The sequence below is a fragment of the Theobroma cacao genome, chromosome 9 (genome assembly GCF_053813885.1).
Source record: "Theobroma cacao isolate CCN51 chromosome 9, ASM5381388v1, whole genome shotgun sequence".
NCBI lineage: Eukaryota > Viridiplantae > Streptophyta > Magnoliopsida > Malvales > Malvaceae > Theobroma > Theobroma cacao.
The window spans coordinates 42,983,093-43,009,674 of record NC_142647.1 but is presented as its reverse complement, the minus strand read 5'-3'; the positions used below and the strand labels follow the sequence as shown (position 1 = coordinate 43,009,674).

General features: G+C 35.3%; 5 protein-coding genes across 5 annotated transcripts; 1 reads left to right on the top strand and 4 right to left on the bottom strand.

The window, feature by feature from the left end:
• Positions 1–867: 867 nt before the first annotated feature.
• On the bottom strand, positions 868–3,823 carry LOC18590002 (Tetratricopeptide repeat (TPR)-like superfamily protein). Its single transcript, XM_007015255.3, has one exon. It carries the CDS (start codon positions 3,680–3,682, stop codon positions 1,568–1,570), a length of 2,115 nt encoding a protein of 704 aa, XP_007015317.3. The 5' UTR covers positions 3,683–3,823; the 3' UTR covers positions 868–1,567.
• A 1,664-nt stretch (positions 3,824–5,487) lies between these two features.
• On the top strand, positions 5,488–8,519 carry LOC18590001 (putative wall-associated receptor kinase-like 16). Its single transcript, XM_007015254.3, has 2 exons — positions 5,488–6,379; positions 7,279–8,519. Exons 1-2 carry the CDS (start codon positions 5,533–5,535, stop codon positions 8,442–8,444), a joined length of 2,013 nt encoding a protein of 670 aa, XP_007015316.3. The 5' UTR covers positions 5,488–5,532; the 3' UTR covers positions 8,445–8,519.
• A 1,008-nt stretch (positions 8,520–9,527) lies between these two features.
• LOC18590000 (uncharacterized) lies at positions 9,528–12,627 on the bottom strand (the record flags this gene model as incomplete). The annotated part of the gene is given in 4 exon segments (XM_007015253.3): positions 9,528–10,032; positions 11,221–11,358; positions 12,225–12,368; positions 12,370–12,627. Coding segments are annotated over 4 exon segments (561 nt in total), but the record flags the coding sequence as incomplete, so codon positions are not given.
• EMB2739 (embryo defective 2739) lies at positions 12,152–14,445 on the bottom strand. Its single transcript, XM_088809442.1, has one exon. It carries the CDS (start codon positions 14,107–14,109, stop codon positions 12,727–12,729), a length of 1,383 nt encoding a protein of 460 aa, XP_088665568.1. The 5' UTR covers positions 14,110–14,445; the 3' UTR covers positions 12,152–12,726.
• Positions 14,446–15,213: 768 nt separating this feature from the next.
• Positions 15,214–26,180, bottom strand: LOC18589999 (PH, RCC1 and FYVE domains-containing protein 1). The gene is made up of 9 exons (XM_018127905.2): positions 25,530–26,180; positions 24,148–24,234; positions 22,683–22,772; positions 21,655–21,735; positions 21,337–21,531; positions 19,123–21,252; positions 18,027–18,173; positions 16,265–16,650; positions 15,214–15,697 (listed from the first exon to the last, which is right to left on the bottom strand). Exons 1-9 carry the CDS (start codon positions 25,596–25,598, stop codon positions 15,565–15,567), a joined length of 3,318 nt encoding a protein of 1,105 aa, XP_017983394.2. The 5' UTR covers positions 25,599–26,180; the 3' UTR covers positions 15,214–15,564.
• Positions 26,181–26,582: the final 402 nt, after the last annotated feature.

The following is a 26,582-nucleotide window of genomic DNA, read 5'->3' as shown; positions in this document are numbered from 1 at the left end:
TTTCTTTATTTAGGGTCCTTTTAGTTAGTAAAATATGACTTACTGGAGGAAATTTTATTCTATGTAAAATGTTTTATAGAAAAATTTAATGTTTTCAATTGTTTGAATAAACTGTTGAAAATATTTTTTATTGTTTGGATCATTTTATGTAAAAAATTTTCATAATGGTGTAGTTATTTAGATATTAAAATAATAAATAGGAGTTGATTGCAAAACAATATTGATATTTGATTTTCACTAATTTGAGATCAAAATTAAGAATAAAAATGAAAATGGACAAAATCAATAATGATATTTTTTAAAGCATTTAACCACATATCTATAATGAAAATAAACTCTAATTTTTTTAAAAAATTTCATCTTATCACTTTTTTTATCATAACTATAAAAATATAAATATTCATCAATTGTAAGATATTCAAAACCTATATTTATAAATATGTGTTCATTAATGATGATCATTAAAATATTTTTTATTATAATTATTAATAAGATTTAAACCAATTAGAAATGTGTGTTCATCAAATGATGATCATTGAAATATTTTTTATTATAATTATTAGTAAAATTTACTCTATTTATATATAAAAAATTTAATTGTATTGAATGGTTTTATTAAAATAATATTTTTTAAATTTTAATAATGTTGTATAATTTAAATAGTAATATTTTAAATTAATTATTTTAAAGTTAAAGATTAATATTTTTTATTTTTTAATATTTTAAATTAAATATTAATATTCATTAAACTTATATTCATAAATTTAGTATAAAAGTATTTTTATTATTTTCTGAAAAATATTTTACGCCTTTCACTTAGATTTTTTGGAAAATGCCTCGCACTTTAGCTCATCCTTATCACTTAGGTTTAACTGAAAATTATATCATTAATTTCGCTTATAAGGTTTTGTTATCATTAATATTAATGTAAAATGTGATGAAGTCAAAATAAATATATAGGTTAATACAGTACCTTCTATGAAATTTAACGAGTTCAATAAGACTAGTTTCCTTCAATATCATTTGCCAATCCTTCCTTTTCTTCAGCCAAACCTCTCATTTTCAAAAGAAGTGATAAGGTGTAAGGAGGGTCTATCATCTTCTCTGCCCTTGCACCACCATCAACGGCTATGGCCTGAAACTCACGCATCGAATTTAAAGCCACCACGATTGTTTTCATTTGGATATAAGCCATTTCTTTTCCCCAAACACATCCTGGGCCCACAATGAAACACCGAAATCTAAACTGATTAACGGCTATGGCAACAGGCCTCTTTGGCCCATTGTAGAGGAAAGATCACACCATCGAATCCACTCTGTACATACGGAGGCATGTTCACGTGAGTTTTGATGCATGCTGTACATAACATCCACAGCTTCTCAAATCTCTAGTTGCTTGACAGTGCTCAACTTTTACCTTACTGAACAACTCAATAACATCAGTAGATGCCAAGTGTTCCCAGAGCGTCCTGAAATTGGACTCAGAAACAGAAAACTCCTCATGATACTAGTCACTTGCAAACATTAAGTTGCCTGCAGTGCTTGATTTTTTGTTCAATTTTCAGTTTTATAAAACACCTTGGTCCGTGCTAGATTCGAAAGCTGCCGTCACATTATCCTTCTCCATGTAACTGTTAAGACTTGATAGACAATCATATATGATCTTTGCTTGTGGGTGTGAATTATCTTCTACAAAGAAAGGTTGGATCCTCTGGTCAACCTCAATCCAGCTACAACCAGGGTTCTTTCTCAGCCCTAGTTGTCTCATCTTTAATCTCACTTTGCGTACCTTGTTCCACTTCTTGGCAGAAGCATACATATTTGACAAAATAACATAGGTTGATGAATCATCAGGATCTTTCTCAATAAGCAATTCTGCAATTTTCTCCCCCAACTCCAAACACTTGTGCAAACGGCATGCGGAAAATAGAGTGCTTAGCAACCCAACATCCTCTCTAGTCTTCGGGGTACTTTGGACAAACTCATAAGCTTCATGTAATCTTCCGGCACGTCCAAGAAGATCAATCAAGCATGAATAGTGTTCAAGTTGAGGCTCAATACTATGCTCATTGGTCAGTTGATTGAAATAATAGCAACCTTCATCAACCAATCCTCCATGGCTACATGCACATAAAACTGCAAGAAAAGTAACTCCATCTGGTTTTGTATTAGATTGCTGCATTTCACCAAAAAGTTCCAAAGCATCTAGAGCTTGACCATGAGATCCATAAGCAGTGATCATAGAAGTCCAAGACACGAGATCCCTCTCTGGTAACTCACAGAAAATTTTATATGCTTCATCTACAGCACCACATTTTGCGTACATGTCTAGGAGAGCCCCCATGACTACTTCATTTCTTTCCAATTTGTTCTCAGTTATAGAATTATGAATCTCCTTTCCGTTTTCTAAGGCTGCCAACTGTGAACAAGCTGCTAAGACACTAGTAAATGTTACTGCATCTGGATTTACACCAGCTTTCATCATGTTTTCATAGATGCCAAGAGCGTCAAAAAATTTTCCAATAGAGACATATCCGGAGATCATAATATTCCAAGAGACTAAATCTGTTTTTAGCATCATCTTAAAGATGTTTTCAGCTGAATTAACATTTCCACATTTGAAGTATAGATCAATAAGGGAGTTGTTAACAAAAATATCAGCTTCTACCATGTTTCTTATCATATAACCATGTATAAATTTTCCATACTGAAGTTGGGCTGATCTTGAACAAGCCATCAATATGCTACTTAAACTAGTCAGAGAGGGTTTAATCCCTTCCATATTCATCCTCTTAAAGAGTTCCATGCATGATTGGCTATTACCTACTGAACTGTAACCTGCAATCATGGAATTCCAAGTAACCACACCCTTTTCTGGAATTTGCTCAAAAACCTCCCTAGCCATCTCAATACAACCACATTTCCCATACATGTCAACAAGAGAAGAGCCAAGAAAACCATCCAACACATGCCCGTGTTTGACCAATTCTCCATGAATCGCCCTCCCTTTTTCCAGGTCCATAAGCCTTGCACAAGCTGAGAAAATAACTGTTAGTGTCACTGAATTAGGCGCAAACCCAGCATCCCTCATCTTCCCAAATAATTCCAATGCTTTTTCAGCTTTCCCATCTTGATAATAACAGGAAATAACAGTGTTCCAGCAGGCAACGTCTCTATCAGGCATTTCATCAAACACGAGCGTAGCCTGTTCAAACATTTTGCAATTTGCATACATGCTTACAAGAGAGCTTGCAACAACAACATCATATAAAAATCCAGCTTTCATCAAATGGGTATGGATCATTTTCCCATAATCAACACTTCCCAACCCACCACAAGCCTTTAGCACACTTGGATAGGTGAAACTGTTAGGCTTTAAATAAGGATATTCCCATAACCTCTCGAAGAGATCAAGAGCTTCAACGAACAGGAAGCTCTTAGTGTAAGCAGCCATGAGGCCATTCCACAAAGAAATGTCTAATGGGTAGTCAATGGTCTTAAAAACACGGAATGCGGAGTCATGTAAATGGCAAGAGAAGTAAAAGCTGATGAGGTTTTTGCAAAAGGCGATGTTGTTCTGGAAGCCGAAAGTGATTATTTTCTGGTGAAGGAGCTTACCCTTTACCAATGACTTAGAACTAATGCAGGTTTTCAAAAGGGACAACAGTTTTGCGGTGTCCATTCAAAAGGGTGCCTGGATTAATCATCGAAAATAAGACAAGACTGCTTTATCTGAGCTGTTGTGTTTCCGTGGAAGAGGGAGACACAGCAAGATATTCTAAATTCTAACCGATGATATGAATAGAAATCGATCTTTAAAATTAAAAAATGCACATAACAAAGAGGCAAGCCCACAACAGCGGCAATTTTGGAGGGGGAGGAAAAGTGGGAAACAAATGAAATTGCCATTGATCTTGGTATTTTCTTAATTTGAGAAGCTCTAAATTTTATTTTTTTATAAACATAATTAATTTGAAAGAATCAATGACAAAAATAATGATTTTCGCTTAATTGTCAAAGTCATAATATCACATTTACTTCCTATAATTTAGGAAAATGTCTCATTTCATACATATTAAAAAAAAAAAAAAAGCCTGATGTTGTACTTGAATTTTTATTTTATCTATCTATATGTTTTAAAGATTGATTTTGTTAAAAAAAATTGGATGATGTTTCAACAAGTCAATCAAATTGCACCACATGACTAATAAATATCATGTCACTCTTTGATCCATGACTTGCGGTATAACTTCATTCATGAAAAATTTTAATTTATTAAAATAAAAACGAAAATTTGAAAAAGAAAATTAAAATAGAGACTATGAAAGTTTAAAAAAAATTATTTTTTGAAAGATAAAAATAGAAATTTTTTAACTTTTTTTTTTTTCACTTTCCATTTCCTTCTCTATTCTCCTCCGGTCCCTTCCTCGATCTCCTTGTTTTCGGCCATTAATTGACCACTAATACCAGAGGAGGGAGGGGGCCTAGGAGGGGCCGCCGTCATTCAAAGTTTCAAAAGTTTACAATATTTTTTTTGTTTTTAATATTAATGTTTTTATTTTTGTTTTTTAAAAGTTTATAATTTACTTTTTAATATTAAATTTTTTGTTTTTATCCCCCAAACTTAAAATCTTAATTCCGTTGCTGACTTAAAGCTTACTTGTGAGGGTGAAGAGATAATATTGACATTTTATAGTTTTAAAATGGTACGCAATTGTATGATAGGTGCAATACGCGCATCAAGCTTTCTGTGTTTTTGGTCAAGTTATTAGAGGTTGATGCGTGATTGACCAAAATAAAAAGGTTGATACTTATCAAACTTTCATAATTCATTCATAAAATGCCAGGCAATTGTGATTCATTGTTATTAACTTTGTATAAAGTGGCAAGTCGTCGTCATCCCTTTTCTTCTTTCAATTTTGTTATATTAAAACTCGTCGAGATCAATTATAACAAGCATTAAAAAGTTAAAAAATTAAAAAAATAATAATAAAAAATTTCATAATTGAAAAAAAAAATTTAATCTTGTTTTTCAGACAAAAAAATCATATATCAACTAATTAATAAATACTCAAATGCAATAATAACAAATTTTTAATATATATATATATATATATAGCAGACATGATATAAATGAGTTTCTGGTGAGCCCTTTTTCTAGCAGCTTGACCAGGGTATGATGACTTTTCGACTTTAGTTTTATTTCGGGACTTTAGTCAAGGAGTAGTTATATATATATATAGCAGACATGATATAAATGAGTTTCTGGTGAGCCCTTTTTCTAGCAGCTTGACCAGGGTATGATGATTTTTCGACTTTAGTTTTATTTCCAGACTTTAGTCAAGGAGTAGTTAAGGATGCACTGAACGTAGCCATATTAGTTTGACAATAAACTGTATGTTAGTAGAATATAGAAAATTCCAGTCTGACTGTCATCGAGCGTGGACTGGTTTGATATACATAGAAGATATAGTAATTAAAGAACAAAGCAAGCCTAGCATACAAGTTCAGCACGCATTACATCCCAATTCCATGGGGCTTTCTTTATTATCCCACTGTCTCTACACGCTTATGCTTCTGTCACAGTTTCATCATCCTTCTCAGGCCCAACAAGAGTACCTAAATAATTTACAGCTTGACTGCAGTGGCAAAACTGTTTCTATATCCAAAGGCTACTTTTGTAACGGGATTCAGAGGTCCTGCGCCTCCTTTCTCACCTTCCGTCCCCAGCCTCCTTTTGACTCTCCTGAAAGCATTGCCTCCCTGCTGGGCTCCAACGCCTCCTACATTGCCTCCATCAACAACGTCTCTGTCACCCACAATTTTTCTCCTGACAAGATTGTTGTAGTCCCGACCACTTGTTCTTGTTGGGGCAGTTTGTTCCAGCACATCGCCCCTTACACGATCCGTCCAGGGGATACGTATTTCACCATAGCCAATGATACTTACCAAGGCCTGACCACTTGCAAGGCTCTGGATGGTCAAAATTATTACGGTTATGAGAATCTTATGGTGGGTGAACAGCTAACGGTTCCACTGCGATGTGCTTGTCCTAGCCAAAACCAGACAGCTGATGGCGTGGCTTTTTTGCTGACTTACCTTGTGACATGGGGTGATACTCTATCCTCCATTGGAGAATTATTTGGGGTTGATGCACAAAGCATAGCTGCGGCAAACAATGTGTCAGCGGAAGATCTCATCTACCCTTTTACGCCTTTGTTGATTCCAATGAAAAGTGAAAGCTGCAGTAAAAATCCTGGAAGTTTGCTCTGCAGCTGTCCAAACGGCCGATATGCATATGAGTTGGAAGATGGCCATAACTGTGCAGCGCAGGATAAGAGGCAAGAGGGTTTCTCACTCAAATTGGTAACCATTTTAGGTCAGTCTTTTTCTACACATATAAAATTGTGCTGGCCAAAGTTTAGACGGCCTTTTTTTATAAAGTTCATATATTTTTAACTTATATTAATCCGTAACTTTCATAAAATTTTAATTAAAATAAATTCATTTATGCATATTCAAAAAAAAATCATTCAATTAATGGTATACATACTAGTTTTTTTTTTTATTGAAAGAAAATTTTGAATCAAATGTCTAAGTGCATCGATGACATGTATTTGAATATTGAAAAGAATTTATCATAATTTTTAATTGAAATATATTTCATGTAAAAATCATTAAAATTGATAAATTCTTTTAGAAAATTTTTTATATTATAATCTCCTCTAAACCCGTTTTGATTGGATTGGAGTTGTAACGAAAAGTATTTTTGACATAAGGATTTTTCAATAGCTATTATCAGAATTTAATTTTTTTAAAAATAATTAAAAATTGAGTTTCTCTCTTTGCATGTTAGCATACACCATTAAATGGTATTTTAAAATTCTAATTTTTAAGTTAGTTATTTAATTAATCATTTATTTATTTGCTTAAACTAGGAAAATTCTAATCAAATTTAACTATCCAAAAAATCTAGAATTTTACTAATTTTTAAAAATTTATAAAAAACTAGGATTTTGCTATTACTAAACAATGTTCATCTTGGCCAAAAAAAATAAAAAAACCTTTGCCGCTATTATAAATAAATAAATAATGCTTCAATCTAAAATTCATAGCATTGTATGTATTAGAAAATATATATATACTCACTTGCTAATTTAGTTAAATGAGTACAACAATATTGAATTAATTAGCAACAAGAACTTTTTAATTAAATTATCTAACCATAAAAAGCATAATTAAGGGTTTTTTTTTTTTCTCTTCCTTGCTTCGCTTCAGGTGTTGGTATTGGTACGGGGTTTCTTTGTCTAGCACTTATTGGTTACAGCATGTATTTACGACTACGAAAAAGAAAGGACAGAATCCGTAGAGAGAAATTCTTTAAGCAGAACGGAGGCTTGTTGTTAAACCAAGGACTGTCATGTTTCGGGGGTGGAGAAAAATCAAAAATATTTGCTGCCGAGGAGCTTCAGAAAGCGACGGACAACTTCAACCAGAGCAGGATTCTGGGACAGGGAGGCTTTGGGACGGTTTACAAAGGAATGTTACATGATGGTAGAATCGTTGCTATTAAAAGGTCTAAAGTAATAGACAAGTCCCAGATCCAGCAGTTTATAAATGAAGTTGTCATTCTTTCCCAAATCAATCATCGGAACATCGTCAAGTTACTGGGTTGTTGTTTAGAGACTGAGTTTCCTATTCTAGTGTACGAGTTCATACCAAATGGCACCCTTTTTCACCATATTCATGAACAAGACAACGAGTCCTCGCTTTCCTGGGAAAATCGTTTGAGAATTGCCTGTGAAGTGGCCGAAGCGGTAGCCTACATGCATTCTGCAGCTTCGATTCCCATCTTTCATCGTGATATTAAATCTTCCAACATCCTCCTGGACGATAAATATAATGCCAAAGTGTCTGATTTCGGGACTTCAAAACCAATTCCTGATGATAAAACTCACTTGACCACGCTCGTACAAGGAACATTTGGATATTTGGATCCAGAATACTTCCAGTCAAGCCAATTCACAGAGAAAAGTGATGTTTATAGCTTTGGGGTTGTGCTTATTGAGCTCCTGACAGGGGAGAAACCAGTCTCTTTTGCCCGAGCTGAGGAAGAAAGAAACCTCGTCGCATACTTCATCGCATCGACAAAAGAGAACAAGTTGCTACAGATTTTAGACGACCAAATCGCTAAAGAAGCTACCAAAGAGGATATTTATGCTGTTGCATGCCTTGCAATTAGATGCTTGAGATTGAATAGCAAGAAGAGGCCTACAATGAAGGAGGTGTCAATGGCGCTTGAAGGTTTGAGACAGTCACATAGATGCCTAGATATCCATGAACAAGCCCTATTAATAAGTGATGAAATATCAGAGCATACTGTTATCGAAGTTGAAGAAGAATCTATCTTCTCTCTAGATTTGGATTCTGCTGACATGGAATGACTATATTGTTATGTGCGTGAAATGCATGAACTTTGATGATGTGCTTAAATAGGGAAAGGATGTTTATTCTTAGAATTTTTGTCTTTATGTCTGAGAATAAAGTAGGAAAAGGCTAAGTAGAAGAAAATTTGAAAAAGAATTTTTATCTTACAAAGTGAATTGTCAAAATTATATACATAGCAAAAAGAAACATTTACTCAAAAATAGATTTTAATTCATATAATTAGTAATAATATTGAGAAAAATTTTAATGTGTATAATAAATAACAGTTACTCAAAAAAGTTTTAATATAGTGACACTTAGTAAGATCTCATTATGTGGCCATTAAAGTAGTGAGCATTTTTAAGCATGATCACTAATGGTGTAATGAGATTTGTTCTTGAGTAAAAAGGAAAAACATAAAAGGTAATAGAGAAAAGTAATTGCACTTCAAGAAAATATTAAGAGAAAATCTCCTAGTTATCTCCATATCTAAACTACCAAAGTAAGCTTCCCAAAACATTTCAAAATGAAATTAACCTCTAAATCCTACCACTTATTCTAAGTTACTTTCACTACTATTCATGTGATATAATTTGTTCAGTTTATTCTCATTACTCTCTGTATAACATTATACTTACACTTTAAAAAAAATAATATATTAATAATCAAAATCAAATATCTACAATATGTCATTCTAGCATGTTCAAAAAGGTTAGTTAAACTTAAGTTGAGAATTAAATCATGGCTTCAATTGCTATTTTAGACATATATGTTGTCCTTTTTGCAAAGTTGCAACAAAGAAATTATCATCTAGATTCTTAAAAGATCAGCTCCCCCCAGGCTGCTTTCATTATTTTGATTTAGAGGCTTTAGGCGTAACTGTTGAAAATCAACACGATGAAACTAATGAGAAATAAGATATTAGCTTATGCTAGATCAAAGGGTAACTCTGTCGTTAGAGGTGCCCTCTATTTTCGTAAATTGGTAATGAAGAAAGATAATATGGTTTGGGTTGCAATAGTTCAAGCCAAGTCCGCTTTCTTCTCTTTTGGTTTTTTTTTTTTTTTTTTTTTTTGTTTCAACATTTATTTTCTCCAAAATCAACTACTTCCTTCATTTTTACTCTATTGGACAGAAATAAAAGTACAATCACTGTCTGCATAATTAAGTCAAAGTCACTGTTTCAACTCTTCTCGTGATCACAATACTAACTTATCTTCCTCTTAACTTAATCCATCAGGCATATAATTTACACGCAAACAGAATCTCAATTCATGGAGATAGATTCTTCTCCAACTTCAACACCGGTATGGACTAATATTTCATCACTTACTAACTGGATCTGGTCATGGATTTCTAGGCATCCATGTGGATTTCTCAATCCTTCAAGCTCCGTTGCCACCTTCATTATAGGCCCTCTCTTGCTTTTCAATCTCAAGCATCTAATCGCAAGACAAGCAACAGCATATATATCCTCTTGGGTAGCTCCATTAGCAACTTGGATATCTGAACTCTGAAGCAACTTGTTCTCTTTTATGGACTATATGAAGTATGCAACAAGGCTTCTTTCTTCTTCAGCACGGGTTAAAGAGACTGGCTTCTACCCTGTTAAGAGATCAGAAAGCACAACCCCAAAGCTATAAACATCACTTTTCTCCATGAATTGACTTGATATGAAGTACTTCAGATTCAAGTATCATAATATTGCTTGCACAAGTGTGGTCAAGTTTTACCATCCGGAATTGATTTTATAGTCTCAAATCAGAAACCTTGACACTGCGTTTTGTCATCTAGGAGAATGTGGAAGATTTAGTGTCACAATGAAAGATGGCAATTGAGGCTGCAGAATGCATTTAGGCTACTGCTTCAGCAACAAAAGCGAGGTTTCATTATCTTGCTTGTAAGTCTGGTGAAAAAGGGTACCCTATGGTAAGAACTGGTACACTAGTAAAAGTAAATTCAGTCTGTGAACAACAACCTAGTAAGTTCACAATGTTTCTATAATTGATTTGAGAAAGAATAACAACTTCGTTTATGAACTGTTGGATCTGGGATTTGTCTATTGCTTTAGACCTCTTAATAGCAACTATCCTACCATCATCTAACATTCCCTTGTAAATTGTCCCAAAGCCTCCCTATCCTAGAATCCTACTCGGTTCAAGTTGTCCATTGCTTTTTCCAATTCCTCGGCATCATATAATTTTATTTTTCTCCACCTCCAAAAGATGATAATCCTTGGTTTAACAACAAGCCTCCATTCTCTGCTTAAAGAATTTCTCTCAACAAACAGCTTCTTTTCTTTTTTGCTGACATAAATACATGTTGTAACCAAAAAGTTGTAAACAAAGAAATCCCCCACAAATTCCAAAACCTAAAATAATCAAAGAGAAAAGAAAAAAAGAAATAATAGGCCTTATGCTTCTTGTGGTTAATTAAGAAGCCCAATTTTGTTTTGGTTTATAGGGGCAGAACAGGCCAGCTATCTGTTTAACCAGAAAAGAAGGAAAAAGAATCGACCAAAAGTGGAGTATAATTGAACTTGAGCATTCTTCTGATCTTGTCACATCCTCAATTTGTTAATTGAATGAGAGAAAAGAGCTTCAGCCATAAATAAAGGTAACCAGAGTGCAAAAACTGGGGGAAATGACTTAATATAGCAAAGACAACAAGAGTGGACAAAAAATTATTGTTCAAACAATGATTACTCATAAACATTGCCATGCAGAGATATAGGGCAAACATTTTATTAAAATAGATATCAATGGACCACAAACAAACATAAATCCATCTTACTTGGGCAGTAGTGTCTTGATGACTTGCTTTGCATTTTGCTGTCTCCACCTCTGCAATTGCCATCACCTCCTTCAGCTGTTTGGTTGTTCTTTCCTGCTCAACTCCTTGAAGCTGTGCTTTATGTCTAAGATTCTTCACCTGAGAGATAACAATTGGTGAGGCATAATGCAAAACACTGAATATCCTATCAAGCAAGTTAAACAAGCTTGCTGGAAAAAGTAAACAAGAATTATCTTCTAAACTGTAAAATATTCTGCTCAAATTAAAGTTTAGGATCTAGCTTGCCAGGCCATATTTAGCTCTTTGATTTTTCTCCGTCACTGACCTCATCCATTAACATATTGTATTGTTTTAGGAAGAAACCATATCTTGACCATTGTTTTGAAAGAACTTAAATTTATTACATTGCATTGCAGAAGTGCCAATTTTGATGCATTTATGCACTCACTTGGGACAGAAATTTATAATTCATGCCCATTTGTTATCTAGGCATCATGGATTAACTATAATATCCAATAAGCCTATCAGCCAGACCAAGAGTAATATGTTCTCAAGATCTGATCACTCTCAAAGTTCACTCACAAAATAGTATGCATTCAGTTTTGGTAAAACGATATAAGACAACACAATTTGTTTAGGAATTATTTGGCTGAATTTTCACTACTTGCTTGTTGCTTTGGAAACAAAAAAAAATGCGTTTGAGTATAAAAGCAAAAATTTTCTTCAAGATTTAACAATTAAAAAAGTAAACTCTTTTGGAAAACAAAATTTATGATCTTATTCTTACTTTTATCAGAATATTTATGTTAAAATTGCTGCTGCATTTTAAGCATTTGTTCATTTTTAACCAATTATGATTTTGCTTTTGCATTTTAGCAATTCTTCGTAAGCAAAAAATTAAATAGGAGAATGCAAGGTGCAAGAAAAACAATCAATGGGAACCTCAGTGAAAAATAAATAAAAAGATTCCACAAGAGTATTGAGAAGAAAGAAAGACAAAATACTTATGATCTCAATCTGACAACCTCTTGAGTAAGGCTATCATTGGTCCTCTTAGCATCATCCATAACTATTTGAGTGGAGGTGAGACCTCCAAGGGTTGGGGTGAGTGTTGTTGAACGAGGAGGGCTAGGCCGTCTTGACTCCTGATATTAGTGATGTTGCACAAGAAACAATTCTTGATCCAGGAACAGAAGCTGAGAAAAATTTCTTGGATGATCCATATACCAGATTAAAAGATTTAGAAATAACAAGTTCTCCCCATTGGGAGCCTTCATTTGGAAGTGGTGAGACACAACTACTACTAAATTCTAGCTTCTTGTTTCTCTTTGATTGGCTTTCCCTTTGCTTCAATGATTCCATTGATGAAAATCTAGCAAGTTGAGATGAAAGCTGGAATCCGACTTGTTATCTTTATCAACAAATTCACTAGTCTCATGATTCATTCCTCCTCTTCGACTCACAGAAGATTGAGACGAGGCATCAGTTTGAACTGCTTTCCTCAGTTTATTGAAACAATAACTTCTGAAGCCTTTGTCTAATAGAAGGAGAAAGTCCATCACAATGGGTGAGAACATCCAACGAATGTACCACTCCTTTCTGAACAACTGTATGAAATGCTGATGATACACCCCTAATCAAAATATCTTTGTGGTCCAAATCATAGTTATCCACAAGAAGAAGCAAAAACTCAAGAAGGGAGTGAGTGAAGTCAATATAATTAGGCAAGGAGCATACCATCAATAGCATTGCAGGCTCAATATTCATAATATTGTCCACTTTTTCATTGAAAAAGAGCCAATCATAAAACAGTGCCAGCTTCCCATTAGCTTCAATATAGTTCTTCCTACAACATTTTAGTAGCCAACCGATAACAGCCCATCTGGGAATAATGTTTGACTGAATAATTTCATTAGACGGGTGGTGTGCACAACATAGAAACCGGACAATATCAACAACAAGACTCTCTCTCTCTGGCCCTAAAAGAAATTTCTTTGCAAACCATGTCTGGTATCGTTTCTGGCTCCCTAGCATCACATGCGTGAGTAAAAACCGCAAGTGTGTTTCCATTTCAGGAGTGATCCGTAGTAAGAAATACCGACTGGAAGTTCTTGTGCAATACAGCTGAGAGATATCCGAGAACCCAGCAGTTCTAAACTCACTTGGATTCAAAACCAAATCCTTCCATATAGTTCTAAATTCAGGTACATGAACTAGATCTTGTAATAATCGAACAAGATCCCTCCCTATCTTCAAACAAAGGTGAAACTGCTCCCTTAACATTCTGACACAAAACTCAATCTCCAATTGCCTCAATACCCCTAGTTCCAGATTACTCGATAACCTACAATGATCCGATAATAAACGAAGAAATGTATAAAGTGCACTAGTCAAAACTAAAGGCTCTTCTTCTAACAAACAATCCCATTTACTTAAACAAACACTCACTAACTCGAAACATAACCAAAGATTCCCATCACTAAAATCACCACCAATAATTTGCCTCAACAAGCACACTAACAAACCATCAATGCCTACCGCGGAAACATCAATCATTTCTCTAGTAACCCAAATTAACTGATCTTTAACTGAATCAACAAACTTTCCATACAATTCATTAACAATTCCGACTAGTAAAGTTAAAAACAGCTTATACCCATCAACAACAATAGCATGTAAGTGCTTAATATGGATTTTGGCGAAATGGGGTTCGATTAAAACACCATAAATTATAGCTTGATTAAGTTGAGTGTATTCTTGGGGGTTTGGGATTGTTAGCGGAAATGGGGGTCTTAGTTTTGATTCGAGAAGATCAAAAGCTTGCCTTAGAGAGAGTTCTTGCTGGCTTTCCGCTTGGTAGGATGCGATTCGAATCAGTTTCGAAGCCATAAAGAGTAGTTTTCACTACCTTACGGGACTGTTACTGGGGCATTTTGTTAAATTTAGAAGTGGGCTTATACCGCTGCTTAAAACTACACAAGAAAAATGAAGTTTGAGGAAATTTTGGCAGAATTTATCAATAAAATGATTTCTGCTTTACTTAGGGGAAAACAAAAGGTGAGTGTGGTTAAGGAAGGAGGGGGGAGACGTTTGACAGAGGAAGGGAGAAGGGAAGTACATTTTTGAAAAGAAATAGGTTAAGCAGACGTCGCCGTTTAATGTGGGTAAAATAAAAATGATGAAGGCTGGCAAAAGGAGAGGTCTCACAACTGTGAGTTGCTAGCTCTTCTTTAGCTGCAAGCAGGTTATGTTCTGATCAGCTTCTTTTGTGCCCTACATATGTTTTTTGTTTTTTAGTTCAAGTTCTGACATTTATCATACGTAGGAAATGAAGGAAAAAAATTATCTATACGGTCAGCTTTTGAGGCAACTAGTCTTGTCTTATTACCCTTGTATGGTATTATTCTATTATTTCAGAGTTCTCGTCTGCTGATTCAATACATTCTTTGTTGGTTACCTAGAAATTCATAGACTATATAACTATATATTCAAAGCTTGGAAGAATTGTGTGATGATGGCGGACTGGGACAAGTCTACCTGAGGATTTATAGCAGATGATATAGCATAACTACTAGAGAACAGCATAGTCGATTACATTCATTTCAATGCAGTTTGCACCTTATGGAGATCAGCTGCCAATGCCATGCATGCAAATTCGCCATAGCATCATAAACAGCAAAGTTGGATGGATGTTTTGCCTTCTTAATTCAAATGGAAATCCGCATGCAATGAAGAAGTCTTGTTTGTTGCTAGGCTTCAAGGAGAATTACAAGTAGTGAGAATTAGACTCAAATGAATTTTTTTTTTTTTGGTAAAATGGTCAAAAGTATTCTCAGACTTTGGTTAAATCTAATGCTCTCTCCAGGCGGTCTTAAGTATGCACACCCCCACTTCAGTGTCTCGTCAGCCTGGTGCATTCACCTAAGTGCTTTCACAAAAACAAACCCTGATTGACAAAGAAATGAACTGAAAATATAAAAATCAAACGAAAAATGGAAAACCTTTTTCCTGCAGATTTCATTTGCTTATGAATTTACATGATTGCTGCCTTCAACAAGAGCCAGCAACCTACTAAGAATTTACATTTGTCACCCTCAATCCCCCCACACAAGGTACATATAGGGAAAAAAATGAAGTAAAATCAAGTGGGAAAAATATCAAAGGGGCCAAAATAAAAGAAAACCCAATCAAACCTCTCTAGTTATCTCACTAATACCATTTCTGCTTCCCTCAACTCTTGATGGAACAACAGGAAGCCGAATATAATTGATCAATTGGATCCCAATAATTGGGATTGAAATCTTAAAAGGACTATTACATTTACATAATGGTTATTTCACTGTGTTAATGACCCAAGTCCTCACTCCCAACACCAACACTAGACTTGTCAATCATGCGGACATTGTATTGCTCATATACTCTTGCTCTGTTCTCTGCCCACCATTGTTCTGCTTGTTTCTCACTAAACCGCTTCCGACTGCATCATAGTTTCAAAAACAGTTTAATTTCTCTTCAGCAATAAACATGACTAAATTCATCTCTAAGAGTCAAGTAAGATAAAATATTGGACTGTTTCACCAATCAAAGGTAGTCTAAACAGACGTGCTTAAATCAAGCACATGAAGTATGTGATGGCGTGGGAGGTTCAAATTAGACTGAACATGCTTCTTCACCTAATTGAGTTCCCATGCTTGTGGTCTGATTACAACTTAGTGTAGGAGCAAAAACACAGGTTACAAGATTGGCACTTTGGGATGCATTTATGTATACAATTCAAAGCTTATGATAATTTGGCTGTTTGTCGAAGCCAAACTTGGGCATCAGTTGATTTTTGCAAGTTTTGACAATGCCAAGCCCATCCTGACATCAGGCTAACTTGAGCAGTTTAATAACACTTTTAATTCCCATATTATTATCATCTTACTTGATTTTGCTTACTACAAACAGGAATGTCCTCTCCACCAAATCATTCTCAAGTCCCTGTTATTTGGGATAGCTTGTCAACACAATTTAGAATTGCCAGACAGAGAAATGCATAACATACCTGAAGCGAACTCGCTTGAGATCCTTGGCACCTCCTGGTAGTGAGGTAAGTGTTATATACACACCAGGTTCATCTTGCTCAACCCATTCATTCTCATTTCGAGATTCACCTTCTTTTATTCTGCCTCCACTTTTAGTTGCTGGTTCAATATGGCCTTGTTTGTTATGGCCCAAACTACGATTACTAGCAGTGTTAGAACCATTAGAAAGCAACTGGCTGCTTGATACATTTGAATCTGGTTCTTGGCACACTATTTGACCATTCATTCTGTCAATTGAAACATTAGAGACATCATTTGAAGCAGGGCTGGAGCCAAATGAAGTAAATGAAGGCGACTTGATGTTCCGTGCAGCGCCTACAGGCAGTCTTTCAGCCATATCCTTCAACTGTCCAGCATATCATATATCATCTAAATCAGTAGAGAGACATGAAGTATTGGAAGTGCAACTAACAACTAAACTGACTCTAGTGATACGTTGAGTTCTAGAGATTAGGCAGAAACAACAATTTATTGCACTGATAACATTATGTATCATAGATAATACTTTTATTGCAAAGGCATTTAACATGCAGCTAAAAGATATACATCCAGAATCTATATGAGCAGTAGTTTAGCGTTATGCTTCCATCTGCTATCCAGTAAAAAACCTGTGTGATTCCAACTTCTTAGAGATAAACAAGTGAGAGGTGAAGAGAGGAACCAGAAGGGATTCTATCAGAACTAAATTCTGAAAGTTAATTTTATATATTTATAAGGGCAGAACAGTCCAGCTATCTGTTTAACCAGAAAAAAAGATTGAAGGAAATATGCTAGATGAGAGATTAAGTTATCTAAGACGTTAGTTAAGATTTTATGGGTTTAATTGTAACCTTTACATATATTTAGGCTATTTTAGATTATTTAGCTTATTTTCTATTAATTACTATTTTACTTCTTTTCCAAGTATTAGAGTTTTAGGGCTATATTTTGTATTTTGCATTTCACTAGGATTTTTAGTTTAGTATAAATACGTATGTTATTTTAGTTTCAATTAGATTTTGGTTGATGAATATTTTAGAATTTGATATATTAATTATTTAGATTTTCTTCCTCTATTGATTCGTTCTGATTTTCTCTCCTAGTTTTTCTGTTTCTACCCTGATTTCCTCTGTTCCTCCCTAATCACTTCTGCTTGTTTCTAATTTTCCCTCTAGATTTCTATATTCTCTCTCTTTTCCCTTCTACATCAATTTGTTATCAAAGCTCAAGAGAGCTTTTAGTTTTGATTAGGTTTTGGATGATAAACATTTGCAATCCTTTTTTTTTTTTTGAGAATATATACTTGAGATTTTCTCTCCCTCTATTGATTCTTTACAATTTTCTCCCTCAGTTCTGTTTTTCCCCCGATTCCTTCTATTGCTCCCTAATAGCTTCTGCCTATCTCTGATTTTCCTCTAGATTTCTATATTCATCTCTTTTTCCTACTAGTTCTACATCAAGAATCCACCAAAAGTGGAGTACAATTGAACTTGAGCATTCTTGTGATCTTGTCACATGGTCAGTTCATTACCCAAAGGTAAGCAAAGAGCCTCAGACATAAATAACAGGTAACCAGAGTACAAAAACTGAAAAAAATGACTTAAAATAGTAAGACAACAACAAAGACAAAAAATTATACTTCAAAGTAATGATGCTCATACACATTGCTATGCAGAGCTATACGGCTAAAGTTTTATTTAAATAGATATCCATGGACCCCAAACAAACATAAATTCAACTTACTTGGGCAGTAAGTGACTTGATGACTTCCTTTGCTGCTTTGCATTTTGCAGTCTCCTCCTCTGCAATTGTTATTGCCTCCTTCAGCTGTTTGGTAGTTCTTTCCAACTCAACTTCTTGAAGCTGTGCTTTACGTGTAAGATTCTCCACCTGAGAGATAAACATTGGTGAGGAATAATGCACAAACCCTGAATAACCTATCAAGCAAGTAAAGCAAGCTTGCAGAAAAAAGGAGACAAGAATTATCTTCCAAGCTGTAAAATATCCTGCTGAAATTAAAGCTTAGCATATAGCTTGCCAGCCCATTTTTAGCATCTTTGATTTTTCTCCTTCACTAAACTCAACTGTTAGCATATTGCCTGACAGAAATCTTTAGGCTTTAACATGGGAAGCCATATATTGACCACTGTTTTGACAGAACTCAGAATTTATTAAATTGCACTGCAGAAGCACCAGTTTTGATGTATACTTTGCACTCACTTTGAACAGAAATCTATAATGCATTCTCAATTGTTACCTACGCATCATGAATTAACAATAATACCCAGTAAACATATCAGTCAGACCAAGGAAAAGACCAAGAGATAAAGGTTCTCAAGATCTGACCACTCTCAAAGTTCACTAATGTAATACCATTTGTTCAAATTTTTGGTAAAGTTTCCTTCATCTTAACTACAGAAATGTATAACAAAGTAAGACAATGCAATTTACTTAGGTATTATTTGGCTGTATCTTTGCTACTTGCTTTTGCTTTTGGAAGCAAAAACTAAAAAATGTGTCTGAATATAGAAGCAAAAAGTTTTCTTTAAGAATTAAAACTTAAAAATGTAAGCTTTTTTGGACATCAAAATTTATGATCTTATTTTAACTTTTATTCAGGATAATTATATTAGAATTGCAGCCACATTTTAATCGTTTGATCATTTCTAATCAATGATGATTTTTTTTTTAACTTTAGCTTTTGCATTTTAGCAATTCTTAGGAAGCAAAACTAAATAGGAAAATGTTAGGTGCAAGAACAACAATCAAAGGGGACCTTAGCTACAAAAATTAATGATAAATCTCCACAAGAATATTGAGAAGTGGAAAGACAAATTACCTGTGCTCTTAATCTAACAACCTCTTGACTAAGGCTATCATTGGTCCTCTTAGCATCATCGACAACTATTTTAGGGGAGGTGAGGCCTCCAAGAGTTGGGGTTGGTGTTGTTGAACGAGGAGGGCTAGGCCGTCTTGATATTGGTGATGTTGCACGAGAAACGATTCTTGATCCAGGAACAGAAGCTGAAAAAAATTTCTTTGATGATCCAAATACCGGATTAAAAGATTTAGAAATATTAAGTGCTCCCCATTGGGAGCCTCCATTCGGAACTGGTGAGACACGACTACTATTAAATTCTAGTTTCTTGTTTCTCTTTGATCGGCTTTCCCCTTGCTTCAAAGATTCCATTGATGAAAATCTAGCAAGTTGTGCACGAGATCTGGAATCCAACTTATCATCTTTATCAACAAATTCACAAGTCCCGTGATTTATGCTTCCTCTTCTACTCACAGAAGATTGAGATGATGCGTCAGTTTCAATGGCTTTCCTCAGTTTATTAAAACAATTGTCACAGACACGATAAGGTTTGTTGGGATTTGGAGCCATGGAAGCCTTAAGACACTTCTTACTGCTGCATGCATGACAAAAGACCAGTCCACAGTTATAACAATTGTGACGTTTTCTTTTGAAATTAAATGGGAGGCGACAACCAGAACACATGGACTGATCAACACCCGAAACCCATTTATGGAGACAGATTGCTGCAGTGAAGTTAGTGCCACAGGCAAAACTTTTGACTTGCTTGTCTTTCAGAGCTTCTACCAAAGTTGGGGAGTTTCTGTCATCAGAATCCCCATGACCCAATCTACCGTTTGCTCCCTTCCCCCAAGTATAAACTTCAGTTTTGGAAGTCAAAACTGCAACATGATAAGCACCACAAGAAATCTCCTCAACAAAACTCTTGGAAAGCTTTCCTTCAACACGGATAGGAACCTTTCCATCAGCTTGTGGATTTCCCAGCTGGCCATAAACAGGACTTCCCATAGTGTAGACATTCCCTGATGTTGTAAGGGCAACTGTCAGACTGTGTCCACAGGCAACTTGACAAAAGTTTGGTTCCACAAGAGCAGCAACGCAAGTAGGAACAAGTTTTGCTTCCTTATCCCCATGGCCAAGTCGACCTTTATCCCCATCTCCCCATGTAAATAGCTTCCCTGAGGAACAGTTGCTAGAACTTGAATTTCCAACCATGACTTCCACAACTGCAGCAGTATGCCACACTCCACAAGCTGCTCGCACAGTGCGGAGCCCCTTTAGGGATTCCACTTCCCTGGGTATTGAGACACTATTCCGATCTCCATGACCCAAAACACCAAACGTGCCATCTCCAAAGGTAAATAATTGACCTGCAGAAGTTACGACAGCTGTATGCCAGGGGCCACAAGAGATTGATGAGACATGTATCCCCTCCAAGGGCCCATTCACTCGTTTTGGTACCCAATGACTCACTTCATTTCCATGACCAAGAAGACCAAAATTATAAGTGCCATCACCCCATGTGTACAAATCACCAGAAAGTGTGACAGCACAAGTATGGTACTCACCACATGCTACACGTTCAATGTTAGTATTACTAAGGGCATCAATAAGCTTTGGATGCAAAACGTCAGAGTCTACACCATGCCCAAGCCGGCCTCCAGATTCCTCTCCCCAGGAGAAAACCTCCCCCTGCTTGGTTACCAAGGCAGCATGTTGACCACCACAGGCAATATCCTGTACATCAAGTACAACTGCAGATTCTAAAGCTTTAGGCAGTAAAGAATCCATTTTGAGACCACAACTGCCAACTTTATGGAGTCCACCACCCAAAACACCATCACCAGTGCCTTCACCCCAAATGAAAACATCGCCCAAGGCATCACCATCATCATGACCAGACCCTTGGCTTGATGAGCTAACTGCACTAGAAAGACTAACCCTAAAAGCATCCATTGCCATTGTCTTCATGTGACCATGTACACTATCTGATCCTCCTGAAGACAAAGAATGAACTGAACCACTAGCAGAATCTGGAGGAAAGAAACCCTTGGGAGGAACAGCATATAATATTACATCTGAAAATGCCTTATCAAGACCATTCTTTGGAGGACTTTCATACGGACTGTGAAGGCGAAGGTGATCACCATCCTGAATTTATATAGAAAAAGCATCTTAAATTCACAATGTTGTAGTGTTAGAAGGCAGAGTCTGTAGATAATATAGAAACCACACCTTCTGCAAGCTATCATTACTACCAAATGGAGAATTCAAAGGTGAACTTCTTCGTGTGTATGTTCTCGGACTATTTGCTTCAGAAGGAATGCCATCACTTCTCGATTCTGTTCTCCATTTTCTTTGGTGGCTGCGAGAGATTAATGCTTTTAAACCACTAAACCAGACTTCGGCTTCATCTTTATCCTTGCAGATCTAGTAAATGATTTTATTAAGAAAATAAAAAACATTTAGCTGTTTGTATATGGCACAGGAGACGAGGTATACAACAGTAATCTCATAACAAGAAGTCATGGTTTCAAAGAGGCATATTCTTACCAAATCCAGTGATCTGTCATTATATATAAGTGAAAACGACTGATACTCTTTCTCAGGCCGAGGATACCTTTGAAAAATAGGCTGGAAGAAAATATAGGCCATTTTTAATCAGTACTAGCAGAAAAGTAAAAAAATTTTAATGTAGTCATCACAGCATAACCAAGGCAAGACATGAATGATAAGAGACTAGACTACCGCAAAAGAATAAATGGAAGCTACTACAGTGACAAAAGTACACAGAGAAAAGATCTATAAAAACACATGACCCACTAAAGCACCACAATTTCAAATTAGGAATTGTCCTGATTCTGCTATGCTGATCCATGGGCAGAATCAATACAATCGATGGGAGTTGCAATGCTCAAGCAGATAATTGGACGAAAAGGAACAAAGAACATGCACATCCACATCATAGTTTTAAGTTAAGGATCATTGTAAGGCTGCTACAGTGATCCAAGTGCAGTTGTAATGCAATGAGCGAGCAAAAAATTGAAGTAAAAACAAAATTATATTGATCAACTAAATTGCAACATCACCCAAAATTGGTGAACAAGGATTAATCTTGTGTACAGTGAGAAACACCTCCTCACTAAACACATGTACGTTTGAGGTGAGCCTGTAAAAAGACCACCTGACTTAAGTACACTAATGGTTGCCTCCCAGGATCCCACTTCAGCCACTCTATTGCTTAACTTTACCTCAGCATAGAAGATTGAGAATTTCATGAAAATATGCAATTGTAGTCAATTCCACATCAGCTTGGATAAAGTTTACACAATCGTGGTTCAAGTTTCCTCACAGAAATAACTGTCTATGCATAAAATATCAATGATGAACACTAAAATTAACTTTGTACGTGTAGTAGTGCCAAGGAAGATATAAGGAAATGATTAAAAAAATCAGACAAAGCAGACATTTCTTTTATGTTTCCATCACATGTTACAGGCATGTAATCAACTCTCCAAGTATTGTCAAATCATGGCAAAGTAGGCACAGAAAATATGCCATCTCTAAAGAAAACCACTTACAGTGCGCTGCCCAGATATGATTCTAGACACGTGACTTAGTTTAAGATGTTTCTCCTCTTTCCCTGAGAACCATATTAAAACAGACTCATCCTGAAAGTAGAATAACAATCAACCATTTAGGACTTGTAGTGGGAAAAAATAATTCAATAATCAGCAGCACAAGGATAAACTGAACCAAAATATAAGTTTTTCTACTTATTTTACACCCATAAGTACTCTTTTTAATCACTCAGCTTACATGTTAAATCAATTTCATTTTTTTATTCTTCAGCATGGTGTAGAGCAAATTGAATTTTGCTTTCTCTATCTATTGATTATGTTCTTCTCCTTGTCAAATTGCTCAAAATGTAAATATGAGGAAAGCAAGTAAACAGAAGCATAATTAATCATTACAAATAACATTGTTCAAATGGAAAATACTTAATTACCCACCAGTTTAGACGTGATTTATTTCAAAGCTCCATTTAGCTCATTCAGAATAAATGTCAAAGGGTGGAAATAGAGCACTGGAATTTCACTTTCTCCATGTTTAAATATAATTTTCTCTTTGAAAATTATTCCAGCATATAAATTTTGAACTTAAAAAAGGCATGCTTCTCAAGCATTTGCAATCCAAAATAGGATATTTCCGGCATTTGTAGACCAATATTTTAACCAAACGGTGCTTATTCTTTTGACAAGATATGTAATATCATATGTGTACACATACAGGGAAGTGATTGCATCTCTAGTTTCAACTTTCGTTTATTATCTTACACGGAAGGGCTTCCCAATGTTCAATGGAGGAAGGAACCACTACTGTAACAGGTCAAGAACAAGTAAAAATGATCTGTAGTGATGGCAAGTGGACTGTGGTCTCACCAAAGTAAGAGTAATCAAGGTATAGGAATAGCAGAACATAGTTATAAACAAATGTAATGCATTATCATGCAGAATTAATTCCTATTCAAGTATTTATAGTTTGTATTTCCCAAGTTGGCAGTTAGAAATAAGAGTAGTCTGCTCAGCAGCAGTTTTGAACCTGATTTCCCTTTATCTAATACAGGTATTTGAGCAAAAAAAAAAAGTACAGGTACTTGAGCAAGAGTGCCAAAGACAAAGGAATAGTACCAAGTAGTTGTAGACAAATTAAAGGGTTACCATGCAGAATTAAGCTCACTTCTATTCAAATATAATTAGTTTGGACTTCGTAAATTTGCACCATGAATAGTCTTATTATCAGCAGCTTTAAACTTGATTTTCCTCTATGTAATACTAGTCATTCCATATTTCATTACCTACAATGGCTAAAAACCACTTCACTCATGCTTGTACTTCGCTTGAAAATCATGTACAAAACATTACTCACATCTTCAATAGAGGCTGATTGATAACAAAGAAAATTATGCTCTCGAACAGATACAAACTTTAAAAGAAACATGTTAAAAAGTTTCAAGGAAGTGACTGGAAAATGGGGCACACTTACATTTGAAAGGCGGAAGGGACAAAATTTTGGCTTCCCTCTTCTTCCATACTTCAGCAAGTATGCTCCTTTCTTCAGAGCAGTAATGGCCTGTCGTAAAGAGCATCCAATAACCTAACTTAGGCATATTTAGCACATTTGCAGGTAGGAAACATAATTATAGCTCCAAGATCAATTTACATGTAGACGAATGATAAATTAGAGGAAAAATACTCACTGCACAATCAAATTATTCAGAAAAATACTCATTATAATGGAAGAACATAAAGACTGATAAAAAGACTTTCAGAGATTTCATAAAAGGAAAAGGCTGTAATAATAAAGCATAAAATAGAACCACAGACAAGATTCCAGCTAGAGCAGGGGCAATCCCCTTTGACCAAAAACAAATTCAGAGTACCTCCCAACTTGACTGAAGCACCACCCACACTCACACTCAGCATCTAAGCAATCTATTTTCCAACTTACATCGAACTAGACATACATGCATATAAAGATTACCTCCAACTTACATTCCAAGGATCCAGAGATGAATGAAGGATTCTCATCAAGTAAGGTCTGGAGATATAGATGTGCCAGACAAAATATGACAGTACCCATTTATTTTTCTATGGTAAGATATCCAATTACTTAGTATTGAGGCCTGTTTAAAACCAGGCCAAGTCATGAGTTGTTAGCATATCTTAAATGCAACTGTATGTAACAATACATGCCATACATATGGGTTAAGAATTTAAAAGGTAAGTATAGGGGCTGCTCAATATATTTATTACTCCCAGCTTCATCATTTATGAATAGTGAAACAGATAACACAAATCAGCCAGGAAGAAGTATCACAATCGCATTGGTGGGTCTTGATTTGGGTGCAGCAGGTAAAGTGATAGCATGACAAAATGCCTACAATCACCTCTCCTAGCATATGGTACTTGGTATTTCCATTCAATTGTCACAAGAGTGGTTTTAGCTACTAGGTGACTTCATATAGCAAATTCTAAGATCATTCACTCAATGCAACAATTAGATTAGCTGGTTTCACCTCTTTACTCACACCTCAAGAGTCCAATACTAATAAAAGCTTTACAAGAGCAAATTACAATTAAAATAAGGGGATCAAGATGTTGCTAACAGGGCTTCACCCTACTTAAGCCACAACTAGAATGCCACTATCTGTTTCTACTTGCTCCAACAACTACGCTTTTACTCATACACATCCCTCAACGATCATTAAAATGCTCAATACTCTGAAAAACTATACTCAAATAAAAAGCATCAAATCAGCCGCTTATAACAATAATCAGAAAAAAAAACTCAAAAAATTCAATCCAACAAACAAAGAAATCAAATTCACTGATTAAAATACAAACAAAATCACCCAAAAAAATCACCTGCTCGATGTCTCTTTCGACAGGGCCAGTTCTGCTAAGATCGGAAGCCATCCTATCCGTTCTTGACATAACCGAAACTACACTTTACTAAACCAAAAAAGGGACCCCCTAAATCCCCAACAATTAAAGGGATCCAAAAAAAAAAAAATACTTAAGAAATGTTTAACATAAAGTCATCCATTTTCAAAACCAAACCCTTCCATCCAAATAACTCTTTACCTTTTCCTTCTCACCAGAACTAAACCCTAACTTCAACCTCTCAAATTCCACCCAATATCCGAAAAATTGGGATTCTACCATCACGAGAAGTTTACTAGTTCCCAATTTCACTTCACTTTTTACACCTCTTTGGAAATTTCAATAATCTTAATCTAAAGAAATTATGAAGAAAATAAAGCTTTTATTTAGTGAAAGTAGCAAAAAGTTGAGAAGAAAAGAATCAATTTGAGAATGAGGTGGGAATTGAAGGGAGAGAGGTATTTGGGAAGAGAGAAAATCTGCGAGGAAAGTGAAGGAAAAAAATGGGAAAGAGTTGGGAAAATGCTAATATTATGATCTGATTAGGAGTCACAGCAGAGAGAGACAGAGACAGAGAAGGGAGGGCATTAATAACTCAGAGAGGAAAAAAAAAAGGAAAAGGGCAAAGAGAGAATAAAAAAAAAAAAACAGAGGGGATAATGCTAAATACCCACCTCCTTTCTTTTGCTTTGCAGTAATTTTTGGGTTTTTCCGTTTGGTGGCTGAGAAAGTTGTAAAAAGAAAGAAAAGCAAAGCCAGTGAAATGATGTTACTGAAACTGTAAATAGTACAATCCTAGTCAAATCTTGATTGAATTTCTTTGACTCGGCCGAGTTGAGTTTTCCCGTTGCGTTCTTTCCTTTTCTCAGTAGTCAATAAAAAAAAAGAAAAAGAAAAGAAAAATCAAAAGCTCCATGAAATTTGATTGAAAACATATTTATCTTTTTAAAAAATATATTCTTTTAGCTTTTTAAATTTGGTAAAAAATACATTCATTTACGGAAAAGGTAATAATATTAATTACTAATTAATCTT